Below are 26,222 nucleotides of genomic sequence, written 5' to 3'. Positions count from 1 at the left end.
CACCCTCAACCTCAAACAAGTGAACATTACTGTGCAATCACATATTTAGAGTTTTTACTCAGTTCAAGTTTAAAAGTTAAAATTTAATATTTGTTTTCACTGCATGTTACTTCTCCTTAAACAAAGTGTTGTTTTTGATTAATAGATTTTTGCACTTTATTTTTTTGTATTTCAATCCAATTATATTTTAAAAATATTTCAGTTGAGTGGATGATAGAAAATTGCTATTATTGTTTTTTCTTTGAAGTAAATTTAGCCCACTTTTGCTAAAATAGAAAATATAGTCTACTGATGGTGCCTTGAATACCGGTTTCTTTCATTTAATGTTCATGTTATGGGGATATTTATATAAAGGAAATTTGTCTTTTGTGTCTGTTGAAAATTAAAGATTACTGACAGCCATAAGAAAATATTGCTTTATTTATCTGATCATATTGTAATATATTTGTTAGGTTTTCAGTAGGTTCAATTAGGTTCACTAGACTATATGCGTCATTTAAAAAATTTTCAATGAACATTCGAACAGTCCGGCCCTCGTCTTGTAGCTGATTTTTTTATTTGGCCCTCCGTCCATTTGACTTTGACACCCCTGGTGTAAACAATGCCGCGTACGCGCGCCGTCGGACTCGTGATTTGCATGTCTAATTATTCCACAGACCCATATAACGATATATAAAGTATATTTCAAATAACTATCATATAGCAACAATATTACCAAACCATCTGTCACTCCAAATCATAAAATACATCGATCATCGATCGTGTAAACAATGCCACGTACGCGCGCCGTCGGACTCGTGATTTGCATGTCTGGCGTGATGTGTGCTCGCATGCTGTCCATCACAAGCAAGCAATTTGCATCGTAAATTGCATCGCTGCCCCTACTGGTGTTTTTTTTTTTTTTTTTTTTTTTTACATCACCACACTAAATTCTCTTCACCAGACCTGTGCTTTTTAAAAACTCAAAAAAACAGCGCTTTCCCCTCCCAGTTGTTGCGTCACGGCCAATGGTGAAATTTAAGTCATCCTCGTTCAGTTTAGTTTGAAAATAACTATATTTCTTTTTCAGTTGTTTTTTTTTGTTTTGTTTATTTGTTTCATGAACATTGTGCTTTAAAGTGTGAATTGCTTTATTCGTTTTTTCAGTGTATTAAAAATAAAATGTGAGGTGATCAACTGTACTAGTAAGTAATGTGTTAATGATCAAGTAAATTTTTTTGAAAAAAAAAACACATATAAGTCGCTCCTGAGTATAAGTCGCCCCCCCACCCAAACTATGAAAAAACTGCGACTTATAGTCCGAAAATTATGGCAAGCATGATATAAGCATGCACGGGTGTGTTTTAATGGCAATGCTTACATCTCGACTGCCAAGGTAGAAGACAAAGTGCTTGGCGCCGTTTTCTTGACGGCGGGAGCGCACAGGTTCGGGTAATGTGATGTAGAATTTGAGGGAGGTATAGGATGCTAGGTCTGCCAGGTTGGGCGGAGTGCGCACTTGAATGCCTGATGTGCCATTGAACTTCACTGGAACGCTCACCTGGATGCAGGAAAAAGTGGTCACAGAAAGTTACATTCATGTTCAGGAGCACTTGTCCTTATTAAGGTAGGGGTGAGCTAGGTGAGAAAATGGCTGTTTCCGAAGTAAAATGGTCTACTCTCTATGTAATTTGAGCATGGTTTCTTGAGATATTTTGGTGCATGCTATTGTGATACAGAAAAGTTGCAATGTCCCATAAAACAAACAAAAAACAAACTGTGAGGCGGACGGCAGTGTACTGCCCATGAAATCATGTACAGTCATTCCTCGCTACTTCGCCGTTCATTTATTGAGGCCTCAGCACATCACGGATTGTTTAAAAATATTAATAAAAAATTCAAGCTAAGAGAAGCTATTGTCCGGCGTTGAGTTTCTTGTTATAAAAGCAAAGTTGTTATAAGAATAAAATAGTTCTAAAAACATACTTATATTATATACACTTGTGCCTTGTAAAAGAAAAGCTCTACAGAAAAGTTCTAAAAATATATTTCCTGGTATCGCTTTTTTGGAAGCGATAGGCCCACCCTATGGCACAACAACTCTTCACCATGGTTTAAGTTGCCTACGTAACAACTCCGCCACGATCTGCAACCGATAAAATGCTAAAAAATGCTCCAGTACCAGCCTTGGCCCTATTAGTGTCCGCCGCTTTTTGCCACCCAAACAAACCGTCGGCCGGTCTGTGACGTTACGTGCATATCCTCCATTGTGTTTCATGTTTTTGCTGAACTGTTTAATGCGACACTGTTGCAGTTTACTGTCAAGCAAAACAACCAAGAAAAAGAATGACAGTATATTGAATATTTTAAATACTGCTTTGTTTTAAAAAAATTGCAACCGCTAATGCTATAGTCTAGGGTCGTGTCTGAACGTCCCCCTTAACTACGCAGTATAGTAGTCTATATAGTTCTCCGCATTCTGTTTGAGGATTTGGATAACCAGCTAACTACCGTTTTGGCCCAAATATAAGACAATGTTTTTTGCATTGAAATAAGACTGAAAAAGTGAGGGTCGCTTTATATTCGGGGTCTAAACATTATAACCATTTTCACTTGTGCGCAGCTGTAAGTTAAAGGTTGCCGTGTGTCCTCACACAGCCTGCTGTCAGGACTCCGCGCCCCTTCGGAAACATCCAATCACTGTGAGTATGCAAATGAGGCAAGACACAGCCAGAGAGTGTCAAGTTACAGTTAGCGTGGTAGGAGTTGGAAGAAGCAGTAAAAACTCCACCAGACTAGTCGTAGTGACCCGTGATATAACTAATGATTAACAACAACTCAAATAATAGTTAATATAATATTCATATATATATTTGTGCAGTCAAATGGGGAATAGACTGCTGTTTTTTTACCCAATGGGAGCGTTTCTCAAGTCACAAGCACATCTGTAAGTGTACAGATGCAGTGGCATCTAACAGACTGAGGACAAATGAGCGGTGTCTGCCAGACCCCTACGCGAAGCCCCGCCTCTCTGTAATGTTATGTTGTTGAAATTGGCTGTTTCTTGGTTGTTGTTAAAATCTGGATAAATATTTTGTTTTACTTTTCATTTATTTATTTAATTAATTTTTCAGTTCCCCCCCTGAGGGATTGCCACCTTATTGTGGTCAGGGGGTTTGCGTGTCTCAGTGACCCTAAGAGCTATAGCAGCAGAAGCTTTAGTCTTCAGGTGGGACACCCAAGTTGGACAGATCTTAGTGTAGAGGCCTGACAGAGTGCAATCCACTTCTCCAGGTTGAGATCTGGACACACAGCTAACAACTGCCGTGAAGAAAACACTTACAGTGTTAAAAATATGTTTTAAAAACCCCAAAAAACAAAGAACATGCCCCCTTCACATTTGTGACTGCCCCCTCTTATGTGCATTCGTAGAACCGGCCCTGCCGCTAGTAGAAACAAAACACAATTTTATCAGGTGCCATGCATGTTGTAGAGTCTGACAGCAGAGGGAATGAAGGACCTGCAGAATCGTTCCTTCCTACACTGTGGGTGTACTAGTCTGATGTTAAAGGAGCTGCTCAGGGACCGCACAATGTTGTGGAGGGGGTGAGAGGTGTTGTCCATGATGGATTTCATCTTAATTAACGTCCTCCTCTCACCCACAACCTCAATGGAGTTCAGGGGACAGCCCAGGACAGAGCTCGCCCTCCTGACCATCTTATTTAGTCTCCTCTTGTCCTGGTCTGTACTGCACCCACCCCAGCAGACCACAGCGTAGAGGATGGCTGAGGCCACCACAGAGTCATAGAAGGTCCTGAGCAGAGCCCTGCACACACCGAAGGACCTCAGTCTCTTCAGCAGGTGGAGGCGACTCTGGCCCTTCTTGTACAGGGCGTGGGTGTGATCAGTCCAGTCCAGTTTGTTGTTAAACCGAACACCCAGAAATTTGTAGTTCTCCACTACCTCAATGTCCGATCCCTGGATATTCACCGGAGTGAAGTGGGGTGCTGTCCTCCCGAAGCTTACAATCATCTCCTTCGTCTCGCTGGTGTTCAGCTGAAGCTGGTTGAGCTCACACCAGCTGACAAAGTCCTTGATGTATTCCAGATTGTTCCCCTCAGAAACATATCCTACAATGGCTGTCGTCAGAGAACTTCTGGATGTGGAAGTGTGCGGTGTCGTGGGTAAAGTCTGAAGTCTACAGGGTGAAAAGGAAAGGAGAGAGTACCGTACCCTGGGGGACACCTGTGCCGCAGCGCACCATGTCAGACTCACAGCGATGTAACCTCACATACTGCGCCCTGTCGGTGAGGAAGTCTGTAGTCCATGCAGCCAGGCGCTGGTCCACACGCATCTTCTCCATCTTCACCCTGGGCAGTGACGGCTGGATGGTGTTAAAAGCGCTGGAGAAATCGAAGAACATGATCCTCCCAGTGCTCCCGACGTACTCCAGGTGAAGCAGTGTTCTGTACAATAAATAAATCACTGCATCATCCATCCCAACACCAGGCCGGTAAGCAAACTGCAGGGGTCCAACTGCGCTCCCACCAGGGAACGCAGGTGACCCAGGATGATCCTCTCCATAGTCTTCATCAGGTGGGAAGTAAAGGCAATAGGCCTGAAGTGGTTAGGCTCCTTGGGGCGCGGCACCTTTGGTATGGGGACCACGCAGGAGGTCTCCCACGGGGCTGGAACTTTGTTCAGGCTCAGTTGGAACAGGTACATGACCATACCATTCAGCTGGTCCGCACAGTCTCTGAGCAGTCTCGGACAGATGCCATCTGGGCCCGGGGCCTTCCCTGCCTTGATCTTTCTGAGGTGACTCCTCACCTGAAGATCTGTAAAGGAGAGGGGGGTGTTGGAAGACTGGGGTGATGGAGTGAAGACTGAAGAGTGACATCGGGGTGGTGAGAGGGGGTTGGTGAGCTGGCGGGGGGGCTTGAAGGTGGCAGGCTGAGGTGCGGAGCGGGGTAAAGGGGCGGGGCGGAGGCGGAATCAAATCTGTTGAAGAACAGATTGAGTTCATCCGCCCAGTCCTTGTCCCCATCAGCTGGTTTCCCATCAACCTCTTTACCATGGCCCGAGATGAATTGCAGACCCCTCCAGATGTTTCTGGCGTTGTTAAGCCCCACTTGCTTCTCCACCCTCCTCCCATAGTTCTCCTTCCCCTTCCTGATCCTCAGCTGGATTTCCTTCTGGACTCTATGCAGCTCTACCACGTCGCCGGAAACAAAGGGTCTCTTTTTCTCATTAAGCAGAGCCTTTATCTCGGAGGACACCCAGGGTTTGTTGTTGGGAAAACACCGGGCCAACTTGGAGGGTACAGTGGTCTCCACACAGAAAATGTATAGTTTACATATTTAAATGTTCAGATATTAAGATGTGATAGACAGTTTTTGCATGATTTTATTTCTCTCGAATATATTGTTATAATCATTTGTTTCAGATGTAATTATTTTCTGTGTTAAAATTAAATTTGATATTCAAAAAGTCTTTTTTCAAACTTAAGTCTTGAAAAAGAGGGGGTCGTCTTATAATCGAGGTCGTCTTATATTGGGGCCAATACGGTACTTGCTCATCATCACATATGACATCGTCCCTGTCATGACGCACCACTGCATCAAGATTGCCAAATATTTAATATGAACAAAAAAGAGATGGTAGGAGCCATCGACATTGTGCAAGTACCTTGCTAGCAGCGTTACGCGCTTGCTGGATGAGTTGCCGAATACGGTTGATGCTCTCTGAGATGTTTGGCATCTGCACGGAGCGGTTGTGCAGCTTGTCCAGCTTGTTCAGGAGGAGCGGGACAGTGTCGCCCAGCATGCTCACTGTGGTAGATTTGAGTTAGCCACATGTAGAAAACACAATACAGTTAAGTAGAGCACACATACCAATTTTGAGCATATACATTTTTTAAATGTGAGCCAGCCATCACGTCAGTACATAAATAGAAAAATGAATCAATATATTATAATTAACCAACTATCGGAAAAAAAAAATCATAAACTGCAGAAATATTTCAGGACTCATGATAATGTCATGTCCAAATTCTGGCCCTCGTCTAAATTTAGAGTGGCCCGAAGCATTGTGTCATAAAATCAATAAGATGTGGCCCATTGGCACTGTCGCGGGGACCTGTGCGCCCCAGAGCGAGCCACAGAAATGAAACTCGTCTGAACGGGAACGTGCACATGAGCCAGCGCTCATGATTGGTTGCGAGCGAGTCTCCTCCGTCCCTTCTCAGTTCACGCGCACACAGGTGTCCATTTGAAAGATAATCAGTGACAAATGTCCACACATCAAGGACTAAGGCGTCACTAAAATCAGAGACACTGTAAGTGACGCTGCACAGGGAAAGGCAAAAACATGGACTACTGGTGAGAGCTGTCTACTTAGTACTCACTCCACAAACTACTGCGCATCCGCGCCACCCACTCACAATGATCGCAAACAACAAAAAGACTATGGATTATTATTTTGTTATTATGAAGTAATTTGTTGTGTATGAAGTTGAAATAAAAAAGATAAAACGGAAGATGATTTAATTTGGATTAAAAATCTGGCATGATGCAACCTGGCCTGTTTACTGTAGTCGAAACACCAATATCACCTGTCTCATTAATACAACAATAACAATAATAAAACAAACTTAAATCATTCAACTTTCATACAATTGTTCATTTGTACGTATTTAATGTATTATTATTTCTATTTAATGTATTATTATTTCAATCTTTGACTTTTCTGGTAATGCTATTGACAATAGATTCTCATTTGCAATATCAACCTATCTGCAGACAGCAAATGATATGGTTACATATTCACAAGTTCATTTACAATGGTAATGGTTCGAACAATGTCGGTGCGAATGGTCGGCCCCTATACATTTTCATCTCACCAAATCTGGCACGCTGTGCAAAGAGTTTGGACACCCCTGATGTAGATGCTCAGTGGGCCAGGGTAAAGACCGGAGCGGAAAAGTGTTCCCCCGGTAACGTGTAGTTGACCTACTTCTCGCTTAATAAAAAACACCTACAACAAAGTACAAAGTGGGTGCAAGAAAGTGTAAGGGCTGAAGTCATCTCGGTCTATTGGCCCTCACACCTTGGTCATAGGTGACTCCATCACCCGAAATATCACGCTTAAAAATCCAGCCACGGTAATGAGTATTCCTGGGGGCAGAGCACCCGACACAGAAGCTAATCTTAGGGAGCTGACTCGCAATAAGACTAGTCAACAGCGTAGTTCCAACAACACAAGCTACTCGGACATAGTGATACACGTCGGCGCCAATGATGTTAGGATGAGGCAATCTGTGATCACAAAGAAAAACATAGCGAGGACTTGTGATCTCGCCAGAAAGATGAGTCGGCATCGAGTATTTGTCTCTGGCCCCCTGCCTGGGAGAGGCTCTGATGAGAGGTTTAGTAGATTAGTCTCCCTGAATCGATGGATGGCTGGGTTCTGTAAAAAGCAGGGACTGTATTTTATAGATAACTGGTCCTCCTTCTGGGACCGCCCCGACCTGCTGAGGAAGAACAGCCTTCATCCTAACCGTGAAGGCGCCTTCACTCTTTCTAGGAAGATAGATTACTGTTTGAGCCACTCATGACAGGTCACTTCAGAGCAGGCCGGGGCACAGGTGATTAGACCACCTGTCAGGATGGGTTTGGAGTCAGTTAAGTTAAAGTTAACTAGCGCTAGGCTAGACTTCCAGCTGCACATAGCTCCTTGTGTAGAGTAGAGCGTCACAGTTTGAATAGTGCTACAGTACATGTGAACACACTTTCTACTAAGGTAGTAGACAAATCCAATCGCTCCATCCTGACCGGTATAGCTGATGATACGGTGCATCTTTCAGATAATATTACATGTGTACCAACTATTTACTATCAAATTCCTACGGTCGTATCATCCCACCGCGCTAATAAACAATTGAGAGGTGATGTCAGGCCTAAAGAACACAATCTTACTTTAATTTCGTTTAAAAATCCTTTGATAGATGCAAACCCTGATCGACTGATTACACTTAAACTCGGTTTTATGAATATTAGATCGCTTCATACGAAAGCAGTTCTCGTTAATGACCTCATCACGGAACATAATCTAAATGTATTAGGTCTTTGCGAGACCTGGTTAAAACCTAATGAACTGCTACCGCTTAATGAGGCCTCGCCTCCAAATTTTGTGAGCTCGCATGTGGCGCGTCCTCGAAAAAAAGGTGGGGGTGTTGCCCTCATCTCAAATTCCGATCTTAGATTTACACCTCGTTCGATTAACGTATTTAAAACATTTGAAGTTCTGACTGTCTCCACCGCTTTACCATCATTTTGTCTTGCTGTTGTTTACCGTCCACCCGGGGCTTACTCTGGCTTCCTGGATGAATTTTCAGAATTCGTGGCTGATCTAGTGACAAATGGAGATAATATAATAATCATGGGCAATTTCAATATCCACATGAATTTACCGTCAGAGCCTCTTACTTCGGCATTTCAGACTCTAACTAATACGTTTGGTTTTATGCAAGCCGTACAGGCAGCAACGCATAAAAATGGAAATATCTTAGATCTGGTATTATCCCAAGGACTGGCAACCTCAAATATAACAGTACTACAATACTGTTTTATCTGATCATTACTTAAGAAAATTTGAAATTTTAGTTCTTAGTCAAAGACAAGAGAGCAATCAGAATTATAGCAGTCGTAATATTAACTCCATGACTGCAACTGCGCTATCTGAGCAACTGCTACCAGCAACTGCCGTATTCCCCCCCATATACCGGCTCTATTGAGAATCTAACAAATTAATTCAATGCTGCATTGTTAAATGCCATCGACTCTGTGGCGCCACTACGTCTGAAAACTCGCCGTAGATTGCCTACTCCGTGGTTCACGGATGAAACACGTACGCTTAAGCAATTATGTAGAAAGCATGAACGCAAATGGCGTTTAACCAAACTTGAAGTTTTCCATCAGGCATGGCGCGACAGCCTCCTGAAATATAAAGATGCGCTTATCTTAGCAAAAACTCGTTATTTTTCGCAATTCATTAATCTCAATAAAAACAATCCTAAATACCTATTTGATACAGTGGCAAAGCTGACACTACTACTACGCCAGCCGACCCCCGATAGCTCCTTTCACTCAGCTGACGAGTTCATGAAATTCTTTGCTCGAAAGATTGAATCCATTAGGGATGAGATCAAGATGACCATTCCGATCGCTCAGTCGAGACCGCCAATTACCGGCGCTGACGATCATGCAATAACCCTTTCAAATTTTAAAACCGTATCCCTCGAAAGGCTTACACAATTAGTTAGCGCGGCTAAACAAACAACATGTTTACTCGACCCGCTTCCAGCCAAACTATTTAAAGAATTATTTCAAATCTTAGGACCGTCCGTCTTAAATATAATTGATCTGTCTGTCTCCTCTGGGATAGTACCAACAGCCTTTAAAACTGCTATCATTAAACCGCTACTTAAGCGACCAAATCTTGACCCGGACTGTCTCAGTAATTATAGGCCAGTTTCAAATCTCCCATTCATAGCAAAACTTCTTCAAAAAGTAGTAGTGCAGCAGCTTATTGATTACATGGTCGCTAATAATCGATTTGAATCTTTTCAGTCTGGTTTTAGAGCTAATCATTCCACCGAGACGGCACTTGCTAAAGTGACTAATGATCTACTCATAGCTATGGATTCAAACACTTCATCGGTATTGTTACTACTCGATCTTAGTGCTGCCTTCAACACTGTAGACTTTGATATTTTATTAGAGCGTCATAAAAGTTGTGTTGGTATTTCAGGGTCAGCACTATGCTGGTTTCACTCATATCTATTAGACAGGACACACCGAGTGGTCCATGGCAATATGTCCTCTGAGCTCTATAAGGTTACGTGTGGTGTCCCACAGGGATCGGTACTAGGACCAATTCTATTTAATATTTTTATATATTCTATTAATTCCGCTTGGGGACATAATATGTAAATATAATATTAGTTTTCAATGTTACGCGGATGACACCCAATTATGTATGCCGTTATCAATGGCAGATCCGCGGAACTGTTGTAATCTTGTAATCTTTTTTTTTTTTTTTTTCCTTGCCCTTTTGGGAGCTCGAGATCAGGGGATGCTTTGAGAATAATTGTCAATTGTTTGTCTATGTGAAGCCCTTTGAGACTGCTTGTGATTTAGGGCTATACAAATAAACTTGACTTGACTTGACTTGAGGTCTCTCACCCAGAGGGCATGCAGTTCGGAATGTAATATTGTCTTTATTCACTTGTGCTTTCACTCACTTGTTGGCAGTCAGTGAGAGATTAAAAATGTGCTCCTCAATTCTGCCGCAGCATTGATTTTGTTTTGTCATTCAATTCCAAAACAACAAATGAAACCACAATGAACCACGAAAATACTTTTTAAATCCACTGTAGAACGTAAAGTTCAACTGAAACTGACGTCACGGTTAAAGTGGGGGTAATTTTGAAAATTCAGTTTGGCAAAAAAAACAAAAAAACAACTTCAGTTTCGACTCAAAAGCAAAAAAAATCAGACTAGCACATCTGAACTTTTTCAGGCACTATTAGGTGTTGCCATGTGTGCTGACTTCAGTTTCATATGACATGAGATTGGTTAATTCTGGTAAATATGACATTTTATTGCTTGTGTACAAGTGTGTGTGTGTGTGTGTGTGTGTGTGTGTGTGTGTGTGTGTGTCTAGACTGTTTTTGAGTCTGGTGGTGCGGGAGCGCAGGCATCTGTACCTCTTCCCAGAGGGCAGAAGTTCAAACAAAGAGTGAGCGGGGTGACTCACATCACACACAACCGTGGCCGCCTTGCGGGTAAGACGGGAGGTGTAAATGTCAATGTTCACTATGCGCTGCAGGGCCTTCATGTTGTACTCAGAGCAGCCACCACCCCACACAGCGATACAACTGGAGAGGACACTCAACGGTGCCACGGTAGAATGTGGTCATGATGGCAGGAGGAGCACTTGCTTGCCTGAGGTTCCGCAGAAAGTACAGGCGGCGCTGAGCTTTCTTCGCCAGCGACAGCGTTGGTGGTCCAGGAGAGGTCCCCACTGATGTGCACCCCCAGGAATCTGGTGCTGCTCACTCTCTCCACCACAGCACCGTCGACGGTCAGCGGCAGGTGGTGGGTGTGACCCTTCCAGAAGTCAATGACAATCTCCTTGGTCTTGTTGACGTTCAGCAGAAGGTTGTTGTCCCTGCACCACGCGGCCAAAAGGTCGACCTCCGAGCTGTATTGAGCCTCGTCGCCACCGGTGATGAGACCCACCACAGTCGTGTCGTCGGCATATTTCAGCACGCGGTTGCTGCTGTAGGTCGCAGTGCAGTCATGCGTCAGCAGGGTGAAGAGCAGCTGACTGAGCACGCAGCCTTGAGGGGCCCCGTGCTTAGCGTGATGCTGCCGGAGACATTGTCGCCCACACGTACTACACACGTACACACGTAGCCAGTTGCAAAGGGAGGTACTGAGGCCCAGCTTGTCGAGTTTGCAAATGAGACGCTGTGCAACAATGGTGTTGAGTGTAGAACTGAAGTCCACAAACAGCAATCTCACATATGAGTCCCTGTTCTCCAAGTCGGTGAGGGCAGAGTGGAGGGCAGAGCAGATGGCAGCCTCAGAGGACCGATTGGGTCGGAAGGCAAACTGGAAGGGGTCTATGGTGGGGGGAAGAACAGATCTGACGTGCGCCAAGACAAGCCACTCAAAGCACTTCATGACGATGGGGGTCAGTGCCACAGGGCGGTAGTCATTGAAGCAGGAAAAAGCAGGATTTTTCGGCACAGGTATGATGGTGGCAGCCTTGACGCATGACGGGACAACGGCCTGCTGCAGGGAAATGTTAAAGATGTCCGTGAAGACATTCATCAGCTCCTCAGCGCAGTCCTTCAGCGCCTGTCCCGGGATGTTGTCCGGGCCCGCCGCCTTACGGGTGTTGATAGCGGCAAGCGTCCTCCTCACGCTAACGGCAGAGAGGCACAGGGGCTGCTCGTCCGGAGGGGGAGGGGTCTTCAGCGGGCAAGTGTCGTTCTGAGCGTCGAAGCAAGCAAAGAAGCGGTTCACTTCGTTGAGCAGAGTGACATCGCCCTCACAGCTCTGCGCCTTGTAGTCCGTGATGGTCTGAATGCCTCGCCACAGGCCCCGAGCATCCCTGCTGTCTTTGAAGTGGGCAGTAATCTTGGAAGAGAATGCCTTTTTCGCATCCTTGATGCCCCGGGACAGTCTCGCCCTAGCTGATCTCATGCCCGCTTCATCCCCAGCCCTGTAGGCTTTGTCTCTGGCCCTCAGCAGCCCGAGGACAGCCCCTGTTAGCCATAGCTTCCAGTTAGCCCGAGTGACGACGTACTTTGTGAGGGTCACATCATCAATGCACTTTGCAATGTAAGACGTCACAGAGTCAGCATACTCCTCAATGTCTGTCCGATTGTTGCAAGTGGCTGCCCGCTTCAACATGTCCCAGTCTGTAGTGCCAAAACAGTCTCGAAGAGCATCAGAGGCCCCCTCAGGCCACACTCTAACTCGTTTGCGAACCGGCTTGGAAGTTCTCACTCTCTGTCTCTACGCGGGCGTAAGCAGAACAGTGACGTGGTCAGAAAGTCCGATGTGGGGGAGGGGGGTGGCCTTGAAAGCTCCTTTATGTGCAGTGTAGACCAGGTCCAGGAAGCTGTCACCACGTGTTGGAAAATTAACATGCTGGTGAAGCTTTGGGAAGACAGACTTCAGGTCAGCATGATGAAAATCACCAGCAAAGATGATGAAACCGTCAGGGCGCGCCGTCTGCTGATCACTGACGGCCTGATACAGTTCACTAAGGGCCGTGATCCTGTCACTTCCAACGTTGGAAGGTGGGATGTAGACCGCGACAAGCAGAATCGCAGTAAACTCCCTTGGTAGGTAAAAAGGACGGCACTTAATGATCACAAACTCCGCCAGTGGCGAGCAGTGTCTGCATACAATTATACATACATTTTGTGCGCACTGAGGTGCGCTTAAATTTTGGAAAGTACATGAGGAATTTATAAATATTTTCTAAAGTTCAGCGGCCACTGTCACAAGCCCCTTATGATGAAAAAACAAAAATGGACGTTGTTTTCCCTTGCCCGGACGCGGGTCACCGGGCCCCCCCTCTGGAGCCAGGCCTGGAGGTGGTGGTCGAAGGCGAGCGCCTGGTGGCCGGGCCTTCGCCCATGGGGCCCGGCCAGGCACAGCCCAAAAAGAAAAGGTGGGGCCCCCTTCCCATGGGCTCACCACCTGTGGGAGGGGCCAAGGAAGTCGGGTGCAGAGTGAGCTGGGCGGCGGCTTACCATCAGGAATTGTCAGATCTGGTTCAAAATAGTTATCTTAACCTCAGCTACGTGTAGGTGTGCGCTAGTGTAAATTAACGAATCTCCGCGGTCTTAACAGACATCTTAATATAGCCAAGATTTAACAAGAGCCCCAAACCATTTAGGAAGACAGCCGTAAAAAGGGCGTGGTCATCCTGACACCGTGTCTCGACCCTAGTTACTCTAGATGAGCATCGCTTGACTTTAGAGGGATACGCGTCCTGAAAACATTAAATTGATTCCTTCACAATTAATTTCTTAGAGGCAGTTAGCACTCGGACGAATATTTTCACCCCCGGTATATTTTACTCTTGTCTGCCCATGAGAGCCGCGTTAGAGCAGCGGGGACAACGGAGTGCTTTAACCCTTTAAACAGAGAGCCGGTCGCTTATGTTTGATAAGTGCGGATTTGAGAGTTTTCCACCAAATGGGGGTGGACTTCTTTTCAGTACAATACTCGAATAATAAAATATTCTATAGCTGCACGCCCAAATTCAGTAACTATGTGACTTAGTCACTATGTGATTAATCTATGTGCATTCAGTTATGAATACAGTAGAATGTGGCAGTTTTGATTCTAGCACCAGAGTGATTCTTACACATTTTTATTTTTCAATGGAAACTTTTGTTTCAAAACTTCCCCAAAATCAGGTTGGACCAGTGAGAGTAACTTGAAAGTAGCACTTTTTACATCTTTATTCTGTGCGGTGTGAGTGCTCCTACCCGTCTTGTTGGCCTCCAACAGTGCCTCATTGACATCCTTGGTGGTGGTGTTGGCATCACTGTATGTCTGCTTCCATTGGTCCAGGTGCTCTCTGAATGGACGTAGGACGTCTTTGACATGTGAAGCAGATGCACTGGCCTGATGAATTGCTAGCTTGGCAATGTCAATGTCCTGAGTGATGTCTGCAGGGCACACAGAAGTGAACATGTGTGTACTTTCCAGACTATAAGATGCTTCGCACTTCTGATGCTGCTAATATATAGATTTTTCACTCGCCCTTGGTTGTGTACGTTCACGAGAATCAAGGGATGTTCAAGTTCTCAGAGATCTCACATAAGAACGCTGTAACAGCTCCTAGATACAGCCGAGGTGACGCCTTTTTTGTTTTTACACTTGATCCTAATGCAATGGGCGGATGATGAATCTACAACTGGGTTGTATCCAGCTACCGCCCCCTCCCAATACCATATTTATGTGCCAAAGAAATTATGCGAGTGACTGCCTGTGGACAAGGCAAAGGCGAGAACAATAAAACAGCTAAAGCTCGATTTTATGCGGACTTTGGGGTCCTGAATTTGGGAATTTTGTTAACCCCGAAAGCGCGTTCCACAGAAAGTTTTTTATTATTATTTTTTTTAGAAAGGCATGGTTTTAGTCAGCCAAAGGTTCTTTGTCACGTTAATTTGTGTCATGCATGTTGTTGGGCAGCTACGGCTCCGTTTGCCGTTCGTCATTGTGAACGTTCCCCATAGATCGAAGTCTGTTGACACTTTTATTAAAAGATAACCAATACGCAGATGACAATATCAGGCAGACTGAATAAGTCGTTTTGATACTATGCGAATTGGATGGAAGAGAAAATAAAGCAGCCACTTATTCTACTGCTGTGTCCGGCCACATTCTTTGACTTGAGTGCCTGTGTAGATGAGGTGCTTCCGCGAACTTCTCTCTTTCCAAATCATCCATCTAGCTATCCGTAATACTGTAAAAAAGCAGTCATAAAGATCAAATAGCCCGACTACTTATGAAACGTTTTTAAATTTGTCACAGAAATTAAATCACTAGCGCTAAGGTTTATGTGCTACTCATTTAGCTTCGTAAGTGGCATGGTGGTACAAGATGGTGCATAATTGGATATTGGATTTGGCCCAGGCTAATTAGCTCTCCTAAGACATGTAGTAAATCCAAATTTCACCAGAAGATGGTGTTAAAACTTGACATAGGGGTGACCTGATGGGAACTAGAGATCAATAGCTAAATTGTTAGTGACTAGACAAACAGGACCTGAATTATGCATACCAACACACAATTTTGGATTAATTCATATTAATTTGCTTCACTATAATATAATTTGTCACGGTTTAAGCAATACAATAACATATGTTAAAGTAAGGAGTGCCCATGATCATAGTATGGCTATGTGTTATGTTGATGATTACGAGACAAGATGTATGTGTTATTATTGGTCTTGCAATGTTTTATCAATATCGAACATGTATTTAACATTGTTGTTCCATTTACACATTAATGTATTGAGGGTTGAGTGAGGACAAAGAGACAGAAAGGGATGACTAATTGGTGGAAGGCTTGGGTCCCACACATGAGCCTGACCCAGAGATCATCTCATCCGGTTGAGGCTCAGGCAGGATATAACGTTAATAGTGATATTACTTGGTGGAAGGCTTGGGTCAGATGCATGAGCCTGACCCGGAGGTCACCTCATCTGGTTCAGGCCCAAGCAGGATGTAAAGTTAATTGTGATACTACTAGATGGAAAACTGCGGATGACTCATGAGCCTGACCCAGAGGTCACCTTGACGCCAAGGTCGGAGATGCAGCTGCGGTCTATTCTAAATCAAATACCGTATTGGCCCGAATATAAGACAAAGTTTTTTGCATTGATATAAGACTGCAAAAGTGGGGGTGGTCTTACATTCGGGGTCTAGACATTATTACCATTCACAACGCTAGATGGCGCCAGATATATTTAAAGCGAATGCTGAACTTAACTCCCCAGGCCAAAGCGAACCCCTGTCACAAAGAATAAAAATAAAAATATCTGTTAGAATTGTTAATGTTAAAATGTTGGAAAGTTACATCACCACGCCTTAAGTCTCGTGTGAGTTACCTCAACTTATTGCGATTGTTGGAGCTTGTGCGCAGTGGAAAGTTAAAGGTTGCTGGTATCGACTGAGTATGTTGCTGTGATCGTGTGTCTTTGACACAAAGTGAGTATATACATTTCATTGTTATAACTGTCTACTGTTGTGCCATTTATCTGATCTCGGTTTGTTTCCAGTGGGCGGCGTTTGATTGATAGCTTTGGCGCGCTACTTTAAGTTTGCCTCGCATCGTACGAGTAGCCGTTATGCAGCGGCACGGCGACTAACGGTCGCCAGCAAATGTATTTTGTTGTCTCGATGACTTATGTTTGGTGTGTTGCTGAGAGTATTTCATTTATGGTTATTTAGTATAGCGGAACCGTTACACACAATTAGTTATGTAATGTGTGCCGTCTACTAGTTTTGTGACGTTAGAAGTTGAGCGTTGACTTACGTGCTGCATTTCTGTCTGTTGCAGAACACCCCCCCACACACAAACACACACCACACCCCCCCGTCACATACTTCATACAATAATCACACACACAAGAATCAGATTCACACACCCAAAGACTCACCCATGTACACTACACACACCTGCTCTCACGTCCTTACGACCAAACGTGTGCCAGTTTGCCTGTATGCCCCTAAGAGCCACAGTGCCTGTTACGTTTTTGCCAAATAATTCAGTAAAGCAATCAAAACTGAACCACATTTTACCTCATGTATTCTGACCAACACACGGGTGCGAAAAGAGCATAACCATCAGAGTCATGGCTCAGGCTCCCCAACAATAGCGGCAGCAGTTTGCATTATTTGATTGCAATGTTTTTCCTTTTTGAGATTTGTTTCAAGGCGGTCCGATCCCCGACTGCAGAGGCTGGCTCTAGGGACATGGAATGTCACCTCTCTGGCTGGAAAGGAGCCCGAGCTGGTGTGTGAGGCAGAAAGGTTCCGACTAGACATAGTCGGACTTGCCTCCACACATAGTTTGGGCTCTGGTACAAGCCCTCTCGAGAGGGGCTGGACTCTCTTCCACTCTGGAGTTGCCCACGGTGAGAGGCGTCGAGCAGGTGTGGGCATACTTATTGCCCCCCGGCTGGGCGCCTGCACATTGGGGTTCACCCCGGTGAGCGAGAGGGTAGCCTCCCTCAGCCTTCGGGTGGGGGGACGGGTCCTGACTGTTGTTTGTGTCTATGCACCCAACGGCAGCTCAGAGTACCCACCCTTCTTAGAGTCCCTGGAGGAAGTGCTGGAGAGCGCTCCTTCTGGGGACTCCATCATTCTACTGGGTGACTTCAATGCTCACGTGGGCAATGACAGTGAGACCTGGAAGGGCGTGATTGGGAGGAACGGCCCCCCCGATCTGAACCCGAGCGGTGTTCTATTATTGGACTTCTGTGCTCGACACGGATTTTCTATAATGAACACCATGTTCAAGCACAAGGGTGTCCATGTGTGCAATTGGCACCAGGACACCCTAGGCCACAGTTCGTTGATCGACCTTGTAGTCGTGTCATCGGATTTGCGGCCGCATGTTTTGGACACTCGGGTGAAGAGAGGGGCGGAGCTGTCAACTGATCACCACCTGGTGGTGGGTTGGCTCCGATGGTGGGGGAAGATGCCGGTCCGACCTGGCAGACCCAAACGCTCTGTGAGGGTCTGCTGGGAACGTCTGGCAGAATCCCCTGTCAGGAAGAGCTTCAACTCCCACCTCCGGCAGAGCTTTTCCGACGTCCCGGGGGAGGCGGGGGACATTGAGTCCGAGTGGACCTTGTTCCGCGCCTCCATTGTTGAGGCAGCCGACCGGAGCTGTGGCTGTAAGGTTGTTGGTGCCTGTCGTGGCGGCAATCCCCGAACCCGCTGGTGGACACCGGCGGTAAGGGATGCCGTCAAGCTGAAGAAGGAGTCCTATAGGGCCTTTTTGGCCTGCGGGACTCGGGAGGCAGCTGACAGGTACCGGATGGCCAAGCGGAACGCAGCTTCGGCGGTTGCTGAGGCAAAAACTCGGGCGTGGGAGGAGTTTGGCGAGGCCATGGAGAATGACTTCTGGACGGCTTCGAGGAAATTCTGGTCCACCATCCGGCGTCTCAGGAGGGGGAAGCAGTGCACGGTCAACACTGTTTACAGTGGAGATGGTGTGCTGCTGACCTCGACTCGGGATGTCGTGAGTCGGTGGGGGGAATACTTCGAAGACCTCCTCAATTCCACCAACACGCCTTCCTTTGTGGAAGCAGGGCCTGAGGGCTCTGAGGGGGACTCTCCAATCTCGGAGGTCGAAGTCACTGAGGTAGTTAAAAAACTCCTCGGTGGCAAGGCCCCGGGGGTGGATGAGATCCGCCCGGAGTTCTTAAAGGCTCTGGATGTTGTGGGGCTGTCTTGGCTGACACGCCTCTACAGCATTGCGTGGACATCGGGAACGGTGCCTCTGAATTGGCAGACTGGGGTGGTGGTTACCCTCTTTAAGAAGGGGGACTGGAGGGTGTGTTCCAATTACAGGGGAATCACACTCCTCAGCCTCCCTGGTAAGGTCTATTCAGGGGTGCTGGAGAGGAGGTTCCGTCGGGAGGTCGAACCTCGGATTCAGGAGGAGCAGTGTGGCTTTCGTCCTGGCCGTGGAACAGTGGACCAGCTCTACACCCTCGGCAGGATCCTCGAGGGTGCATGGGAGTTCGCCCAACCAGTCCATATGTGTTTTGTGGACTTGGAGAAGGCGTTCGACCGTGTCCCTCGGGAGGTTCTCTGGGGGGTGCTTCGGGAGTACGGGGTGCCGAGCCAACTGATAAGGGCGGTTCGGTCCCTGTATCACCGATGCCAAAGTTTGGTTCGCATTTCCGGCAGTAAGTCGGATTCGTTCCCAGTGAGGGTTGGACTCCGCCAAGGCTGCCCTTTGTCACCGATTCTGTTCATAATTTTTATGGACAGAATTTCTAGGCGCAGCCGAGGCGTTGAGGGGGTCCGGTTTGGGGACCTCAGCATCGCGTCACTGCTTTTTGCAGCTGACGTGGTGCTGTTGGCTTCTTCAGTCCGTGATCTCCAGCTCTCACTGGAGCGCAGCCGAGTGTGAAGCGGTCGGGATGAGGGTCAGCACCTCCAAATCCGAGTCCATGGTCCTCGGTCGGAAAAGGGTGGAATGCCCTCTCCGGATCGGGGATGAGATCCTGCCCCAAGTGGAGGAGTTCAAGTATCTTGGGGTCTTGTTCACGAGTGAGGGCAAGATAGAGCGTGAGATCGACAGGCGGATCGGTGCAGCGTCGGCAGTAATGCGGACTCTGTACCGGTCCGTCGTGGTGAAGAGAGAGCTGAGCCAAATGGCAAAGCTCTCGATTTACCGGTCGATCTACGCTCCTACCCTCACCTATGGTCACGAGCTATGGGTCGTGACCGAAAGAACGAGATCCAGGATACAAGCGGCCGAAATGAGTTTCCTCCGCAGGGTGTCCGGGCTCTCCCTTAGAGATAGGGTGAGAAGCTCGGTCATCCGGGATAGACTCTGAGTAGAGCCGCTGCTCCTCGACGTTGAGAGGAGCCAGATGAGGTGGCTCGGGCATCTCATCAGGATGCCTCCTGGACGCCTCCCTGGGGAGGTGTTCCGGGCATGTCCCACCGGTAGGAGACCCCGGGGACGACCCAGGACGCGCTGGAGAGACTACGTCTCTCGGCTGGCCTGGGAACGCCTTGGGATCCCCCGGGATAAGCTGGAGGAAGTGGCTGGGGAGAGGGACGTCTGGGAGTCCCTCCTAAAGCTGCTGCCCCCGCGACCCGACGGTGAAGGTTTCAAGACTACAGTTACAGTTAGACTTCACTTTGATGGTTAATGCAGTTATTGCAATTTTGTTGTTTTATCACAGTAATTATACAGTATAATATAATCACAGTATAATAAAAACCAGAAGTTCAGATATTAAGATGTGATAGACAGTTTTTGCATGATTTGAATGAGGCAAAATAACATGCTTTTTCTCTCAAATATATTGTTGTAATCATTTGTTTCAGATTTACTGTAATTATTTTCTGTATAAAAATTTGATTTTGTGTTCAAAAACTCTCTCTTCAAACTTGAGTCTTGAAAAAGAGGGGTTGTCTTATAATCAGGGTTGTCTTATATTCGGGCCAATACGGTACAGGATACTGCATGGAAATCAAAACTGCAATGACGCATGCACACCGGACCCGGAGGTCACCTCATTCGGTTGAGGTCAGACAATATGCACCTGCAGTCTATTTTAGAAGCATGCACACCAGACCTGGAGGTCACCTCATCCAGTTGAAGTCAGACAGGATGCACCTGCAGTCTATTTTCGAAGCATGAGTCATATGAGGACAATATATGACCGGATGGAAAAACTGGTACGTGACTTAACGTACGGCAAGGTATAAAAGGTTCGTTCCAAACGAGAGCAGCGCTTTTCTTCCTCGTCAGGGCGATGGCCCTGCTGCTGCTGCCCGGAGCAAAGAACGCCTTTATACGAAGATAGATTTTTCATTCTTTTTGAGATGAGACCAAAATCCGCGAAAATGAATTTCTAGAGTCTTCGAATTGGACTTTGTCAAATTTTAAGCTTACAGATAGGCAAGGAGATGGAAACCTTGGTGCAGCAGGAAGAAGCCATTTTTAAGGCGTCATCCTCTCCCTTCTTTAGGCTAGCCTATCTTCTCAAACAGAATTCAGATTTTTAGAACAATTGATCACTCGACCTATTCCACCAAATAGCATTTTAAACTTTTTGTCTCTTTTTGCAATTTTTTGAGTTTTACAATCGAGAGAACTTCAAGACGGAATAATTTTTGCTTTATTGAGATTGGTGAGTGGAATTATTGTTGTTTGTTCGAACAGTCGAGACTAGTAATTATTTTTCTTACTTATTCATTAAATTTCTACTTTATAATCATTTAATTTCGATTAATGATTATTTGGCTCTTTTAAGCCCCAAATATCTTTTGTTTCTCTTTCATAGTCATACTTCGAAACAGTTCAGTTCTTTTTTGAAGACAGCTTTAATTCTTAACATGGGGAATTGTCAGATCTGGTTCGAAATAGTTATCTTAAGCTCAGCTAGTACGAGTGCACTAGTGGAAATTAACGAATCGCCTTAACAAAGACAGCTAAATTTAGCCAAAATTTAAGAAAAGCCCCAAATCAAAGGAAAATAGCTGCTAGGAGAAAGGGCGTGGTCATTGTGACGCCATGTCTCAACAGTTACTCTATACGCGCGTCGCTTGACTTTAGAGGTCTTGGTGTCCTGAAAAGATTAAATTCATTCATTCAGAATTAATTTCTTAGAGGCGGTCAGCACTCGGACGAATATTGTCCGAATTCTAGCTGATTTAACTCGTCTCCCCATGAGTGCTGCGTTAAAGCAGCAGGGACAAAGGAGAGTTTCAACCCTTTAAACGGAGAGCCGGTTGCTTACGTTTGATAAGTGCATATTTGACAGTCCTTATATTGTTAATTTAAAATAATACAGTAATCCCTCGTCTATCGCAGATAATTGGTTCCAAGACCACCCGCGATATGTGAAAATCCGTAAAGTAGTGTCACCCTCTCATTTTTAACATACGTACATTTTTCGTTTATCAAAGTCAAAGTCCCAATGATTGTCACACACACATCTGGGTGAGGTGAAACTTGTCCTCTGCATTTAACCCATCCCCGTGTGATTTTGATCCCTCCCCTGGGGGAGAGGGGAGCAGTCAGCAGCAGCGGTGTTGCGCTCGGGAACCATTTGGTGATCTAACCCCCCAATTCCAACCCTTAATGCTGAATGCCAAGCAGGGAGGCAATGGGTCCCATTTTTATAGTCTTTGGTATGACCCGGCTGGGGTTTGAACCCACAACCTTCCAGGTCTCAGGGCAGACACTCTAACACTAGGCCGCTGAGCTGATAAATTAGTGTATATTAAACCATATAAGTGCATTATGTTATCATTAGAACATTAAATAATAGTTTCAAACATGTAAATACCATATTGATACATAGTATAAATAACAAAATATAATGTATAAATAACAAATATAAATATGATACTCTTATTATTATTACAACTTTTTTGTAAAAAGGTCCAAGTGTACGTAATGCAATTGTGTGGACACTCCCTGCCTTCTGGTGGCGTGCCATAATTCCTCAATTTAGAAGGTTCATTTTTAATTTGTGATTTCGTTTTTTTTTTTAATTTGGGAAAAAAAAATCCACAATGTACTGAAGCCGCGATAAATGAACCGCGATGTAGCGAGGGATTACTGTACTTGGAAATGTATATACGACTAAAATTGGTTAATATCCAAACGGAGTTAGACAGAAAGTAGGATAGAATCCAAGTGTGTAAAATCGAGCTTCAGCTGTAATTGTGAAAGTTTTATCACAGTTTCTTGCCAAACTATAAAACACTTCATCCCAAGTAGCTTGATATGTTATGGTTGTGTGTGTGAACATGCATACAGAAAGAGGAGTTCAGATTGTTCTGGATCATCATGGAGTCCATGGCCACTTGATTTTGCTTTGTTTTGGCGTTGTTCAGTCGCTTGTGGCCATCTTCCAGCTGAGCTTTCACCTCTGTGGCATGGAAACAGGCATGAGGAACAAAACAAATAATCCCAAATGTTATGCTTCATCCGCAATATTAAAGTCACACAGGAAAAACTGTGTAAATGTTAAGCTAACATAGCAGAAAATTACTGAGCAACACATCTACCTCGACCATGACTACAGTAATCCCCCACAGGCACCATTACAAGAAATAATCAATTTACCGTATAAATAGCGTTTTTTTTTTTATAGCTTTTTTTTTTCTTTTTTTTTTTTTTAAATCGGGGATGCGATTTATACTCTGGAGCAATTTATGTGTGAAATTATTAAAACATTATATCATTTCACATGTAATTTCCACACTAAACCGCAGGAGGGCCCTCTAGGCCTGTGTTGATAATTGTGTTGAGCCGCATACGTAAGCGACGTACAAGAGGAAGCGTCGCATTGTCTACCTCCAGTGTTCGCGCAGTTGTTTAAAAGTGACACAGAGGATGAAGATTTCATTGGGTTTAGTGATTTGGAGTGTCACGGATGGTTGGGTAAACTTGTTAGCATGTTATTTATGCTAAAGTTATCTGAATAACTCTTAATATGTTACTTCAGGCACATTCTCAGTTTGTTGTTTAGTATCATGTCATGTAACGTTAGCATGACGTACAATTATTCAGCCTGTTGTTGCCGCTATTGTATTTTTATTTTAAATTGGCTTTCAAGATGACATGTCTGTTCTTGGTGTTGGATTTTATTAAATTATTTTCCCTTAAAATGTGATTTATACTCCAGTGCGACTTATATATATCTTTTGCTTCTTTATTATGCATTTTATGGCTGGTGCGACTTGTACTCCGGAGTGACTTATAGTCCGGAAAATACGGTACTAATATGTCTTTTTTTCCTGTAAAATATTATCTCCATTTGTGTAAAAATAACTAAAAATGCAGGTTTCTGACAAAGTTGTAATGTACATTGTAGGCACAATGAATGTATAATGCATAAGGGTAGAAATTTGCTGTGTGCAGAAAATCAGATAGAAGTGCAGCAAGGCTAGAGACATTCGTCTTGATAGGGACAAAAATGGCATAAAGCAAACTATTTTTGCAGCACCAACCAATAAATTGAATAAATAGGGCTTAACTAGCAAACATATATGACTTGGGAATTAGGGACTACACACTGCAGGTTGCTTCAAGAGGCGAGGCACTCCTCTGACATGACTTTGTGGGAAGTGGGTTTGCCACCCCACAAAAAAAAAAACCAGGCATAAGGGGTGATTCTGAAGCCTGAGCATACTATTACTGAGGTGACACAAGACTCAGACAGAGTGAGGACTGTGAAGCTCGGAGGTTGTACGATTGATATTGCAATATATTGTTGCGCCATCTGTTGCAATAAATAATTGATACATTGACGGCAAATACTGATATTTTATGACAACACACGAATCAACGCACATAGATAGATTAAACCCGTTGTTACTGTCACTACTTAATCTCTCTTGTTCTGTATGTGAGGTAGGTGGAAGCAGTGGCCAGTGAAGAACGCATGCAAAGACACACCAACAGTGTTTGCCTCAAAAGTGTGGAGACGCTTCAGCTTTTATGAAACAAATGACAGAAAAACTTGGGATAAAGACTATACAGTCTGCAATAACTGTCTTCTAAAGTGTAACAGGAATACTACGAATCTACAAAGCCACCTCGTTCACTATTACTGTGAACTGTACAAAGGCAGTGTTGGGCCAAGGCAGTTGTACACAGAAATATATCATTATTGTGTTTAGTGATTCTGGATGGATTCAAAATGACTTTTTAGATGAGTGGAAAGCGACTGGGACTCATGTTTGTAGGCTAACAATAGCAATTGAGCTAACAACAGCGTTGCAGTATTTTCTAGCCAAAACATGCATAGGGTTGACTATTTGATGAATTCAAAAGGTCTATCCAGATGATAGCAAAGAAACTAGGCCTCATATTTGTTGAATAAAGCATTCTTGCAAAAAAATTTTTTATCCAGTGCGGATGGTTGTTCGTCTCCCTGTGCCCTGCGATTGGCAGGCAACCAGTTCAGGGTGTCCCCCGCCTATTGCCCGATGAGTGCTGGGATAAGCTCCAGCACGGCAACAACCGCTGTGGGTTAAAGCGGTACAGAAAATAGATAGAAATTGCTTGCCATGGAGCAAAGACAAAAGGCGAGACCATAGATTTTTAAGGGATTCAAATCAAATATGCAGAGGACCTCATATGTAGCATGCGATTTAACCATAATTGGATTTTTGAAAATAAATATCTTCACATAGCATCCAAAAATGCATCACTAAATTCAACGGAGTGATACCAGGAATGTGTCAGACTTCTCTACTGTGCTGTGCTATACACACTAATTAGCCAGTCTGTGTTTGAGGGACCTGGCTTAGCAAAAGCTTTATAATTGCACTCCACTATGGAGAAATAATCATCAAGGAGACATTGATACCATTGTTGAGTTCCTCATTGAGTTTTTCCACTTCCTCCTTTAGCGACACACTGCTGTTCCGCAGCGAGTCAGCCATGTGGCTGAAGTTCTGCTCCCTGATGTTCTACAAGAACACAAAGTTTACAAACCCAGAAGGAAACAAAGCAACAAGTCAACAGATGACCTTCACCTCAAGTGTCTTGCTTACGCCTTCATCTGCCACCTCTGCCGTCCTCTCGGACGCTTTGATGCCATTGATTATATCGTTGTAGGCCTTGGTCATGTCAGCCAAACCCTCGCTCTTTGTTTCCTCCACAAACCTAATAAAACACCAACTTGAAGGCCTGCATACGTCGTTTTTTCCATGTTGTCATTGGGCAGGATAATTTACTTGAACAGGTTTGCAGCCAAAGCGTGGAACATATTAGCATGGCGCTCAGCTTCCTCCACCAGTATCTTTGAATCGGCCCAAATGAAGCCCTGCACCTTCTTGGACAATGGTGTCCTGGCACCGTCAAGCTGTGCTGACAAACGCTCATAATCCTGTGGGAAAACACAATTCATGGTGTGTGTGTGTGTGCTACAAACAAGCATACAAAATTAGTGTCAAAATTTGTGAAAAAATGATACCACAAAAATTAAACCATTGCATGCTGAGGGAGGTCTATTTATATAACAGTCTATGTATAAGTGCACATACAGCTGTAAAATCGAGATGTAAGTGCAGTACACTTACATCTCGATTTTACGTGGACTTTGAGCTCCAGAATTTGGGAACCGTGTTAACCCCGAAAGCGCGTTGTATAGAAAGTCTTGTTTTTTTGAAATCATCAAAGTCTCTTGACATTTTATTAAAAGAATAAAGAATAAAGCAGCCGCTTATTCTAATACTGTGTCCAGCCACGCTCTTTGATTTGTGAGTGACTGTGTGGCTGAGGTGCTTCCACAAACCTCCGCCTTTCCGAATAAAAAACAACTGTTCGTAACACTGCAATAAAGCACTCATAAGGATCAAACAGCTCAACTCATTATCTAATGGCTTAAATTGGTCACGGAAATTCATTGAATCACTAGCGCTA

General features: G+C 44.8%; 1 protein-coding gene across 6 annotated transcripts in view; it reads right to left on the bottom strand.

Moving 5' to 3' along the window:
• Positions 1-26,222, bottom strand: part of lama5 (laminin, alpha 5) — a 237,792-nt gene that overhangs the window by 40,473 nt on the left and 171,097 nt on the right. For all 6 annotated transcript variants that reach the window (XM_085923196.1, XM_085923214.1, XM_085923231.1 and 3 more), the window contains 7 exons: positions 25,535-25,686; positions 25,334-25,463; positions 25,165-25,267; positions 22,603-22,716; positions 14,060-14,242; positions 5,668-5,810; positions 1,361-1,540 (listed from right to left, as the gene is read on the bottom strand). In XM_085923196.1, coding sequence (XP_085779322.1) covers positions 1,361-1,540; positions 5,668-5,810; positions 14,060-14,242; positions 22,603-22,716; positions 25,165-25,267; positions 25,334-25,463; positions 25,535-25,686 — 1,005 coding nt within the window. The remainder of the gene's footprint in view (positions 1-1,360; positions 1,541-5,667; positions 5,811-14,059; positions 14,243-22,602; positions 22,717-25,164; positions 25,268-25,333; positions 25,464-25,534; positions 25,687-26,222) is intronic.

The sequence above is a fragment of the Syngnathus leptorhynchus genome, chromosome 1 (genome assembly GCF_054491065.1).
Source record: "Syngnathus leptorhynchus isolate UIUO chromosome 1, UIUO_Slep, whole genome shotgun sequence".
Taxonomy (NCBI): domain Eukaryota; kingdom Metazoa; phylum Chordata; class Actinopteri; order Syngnathiformes; family Syngnathidae; genus Syngnathus; species Syngnathus leptorhynchus.
Note: the sequence above shows the minus strand (reverse complement) of the source record. Positions and strands in the feature narration are given on the sequence as shown.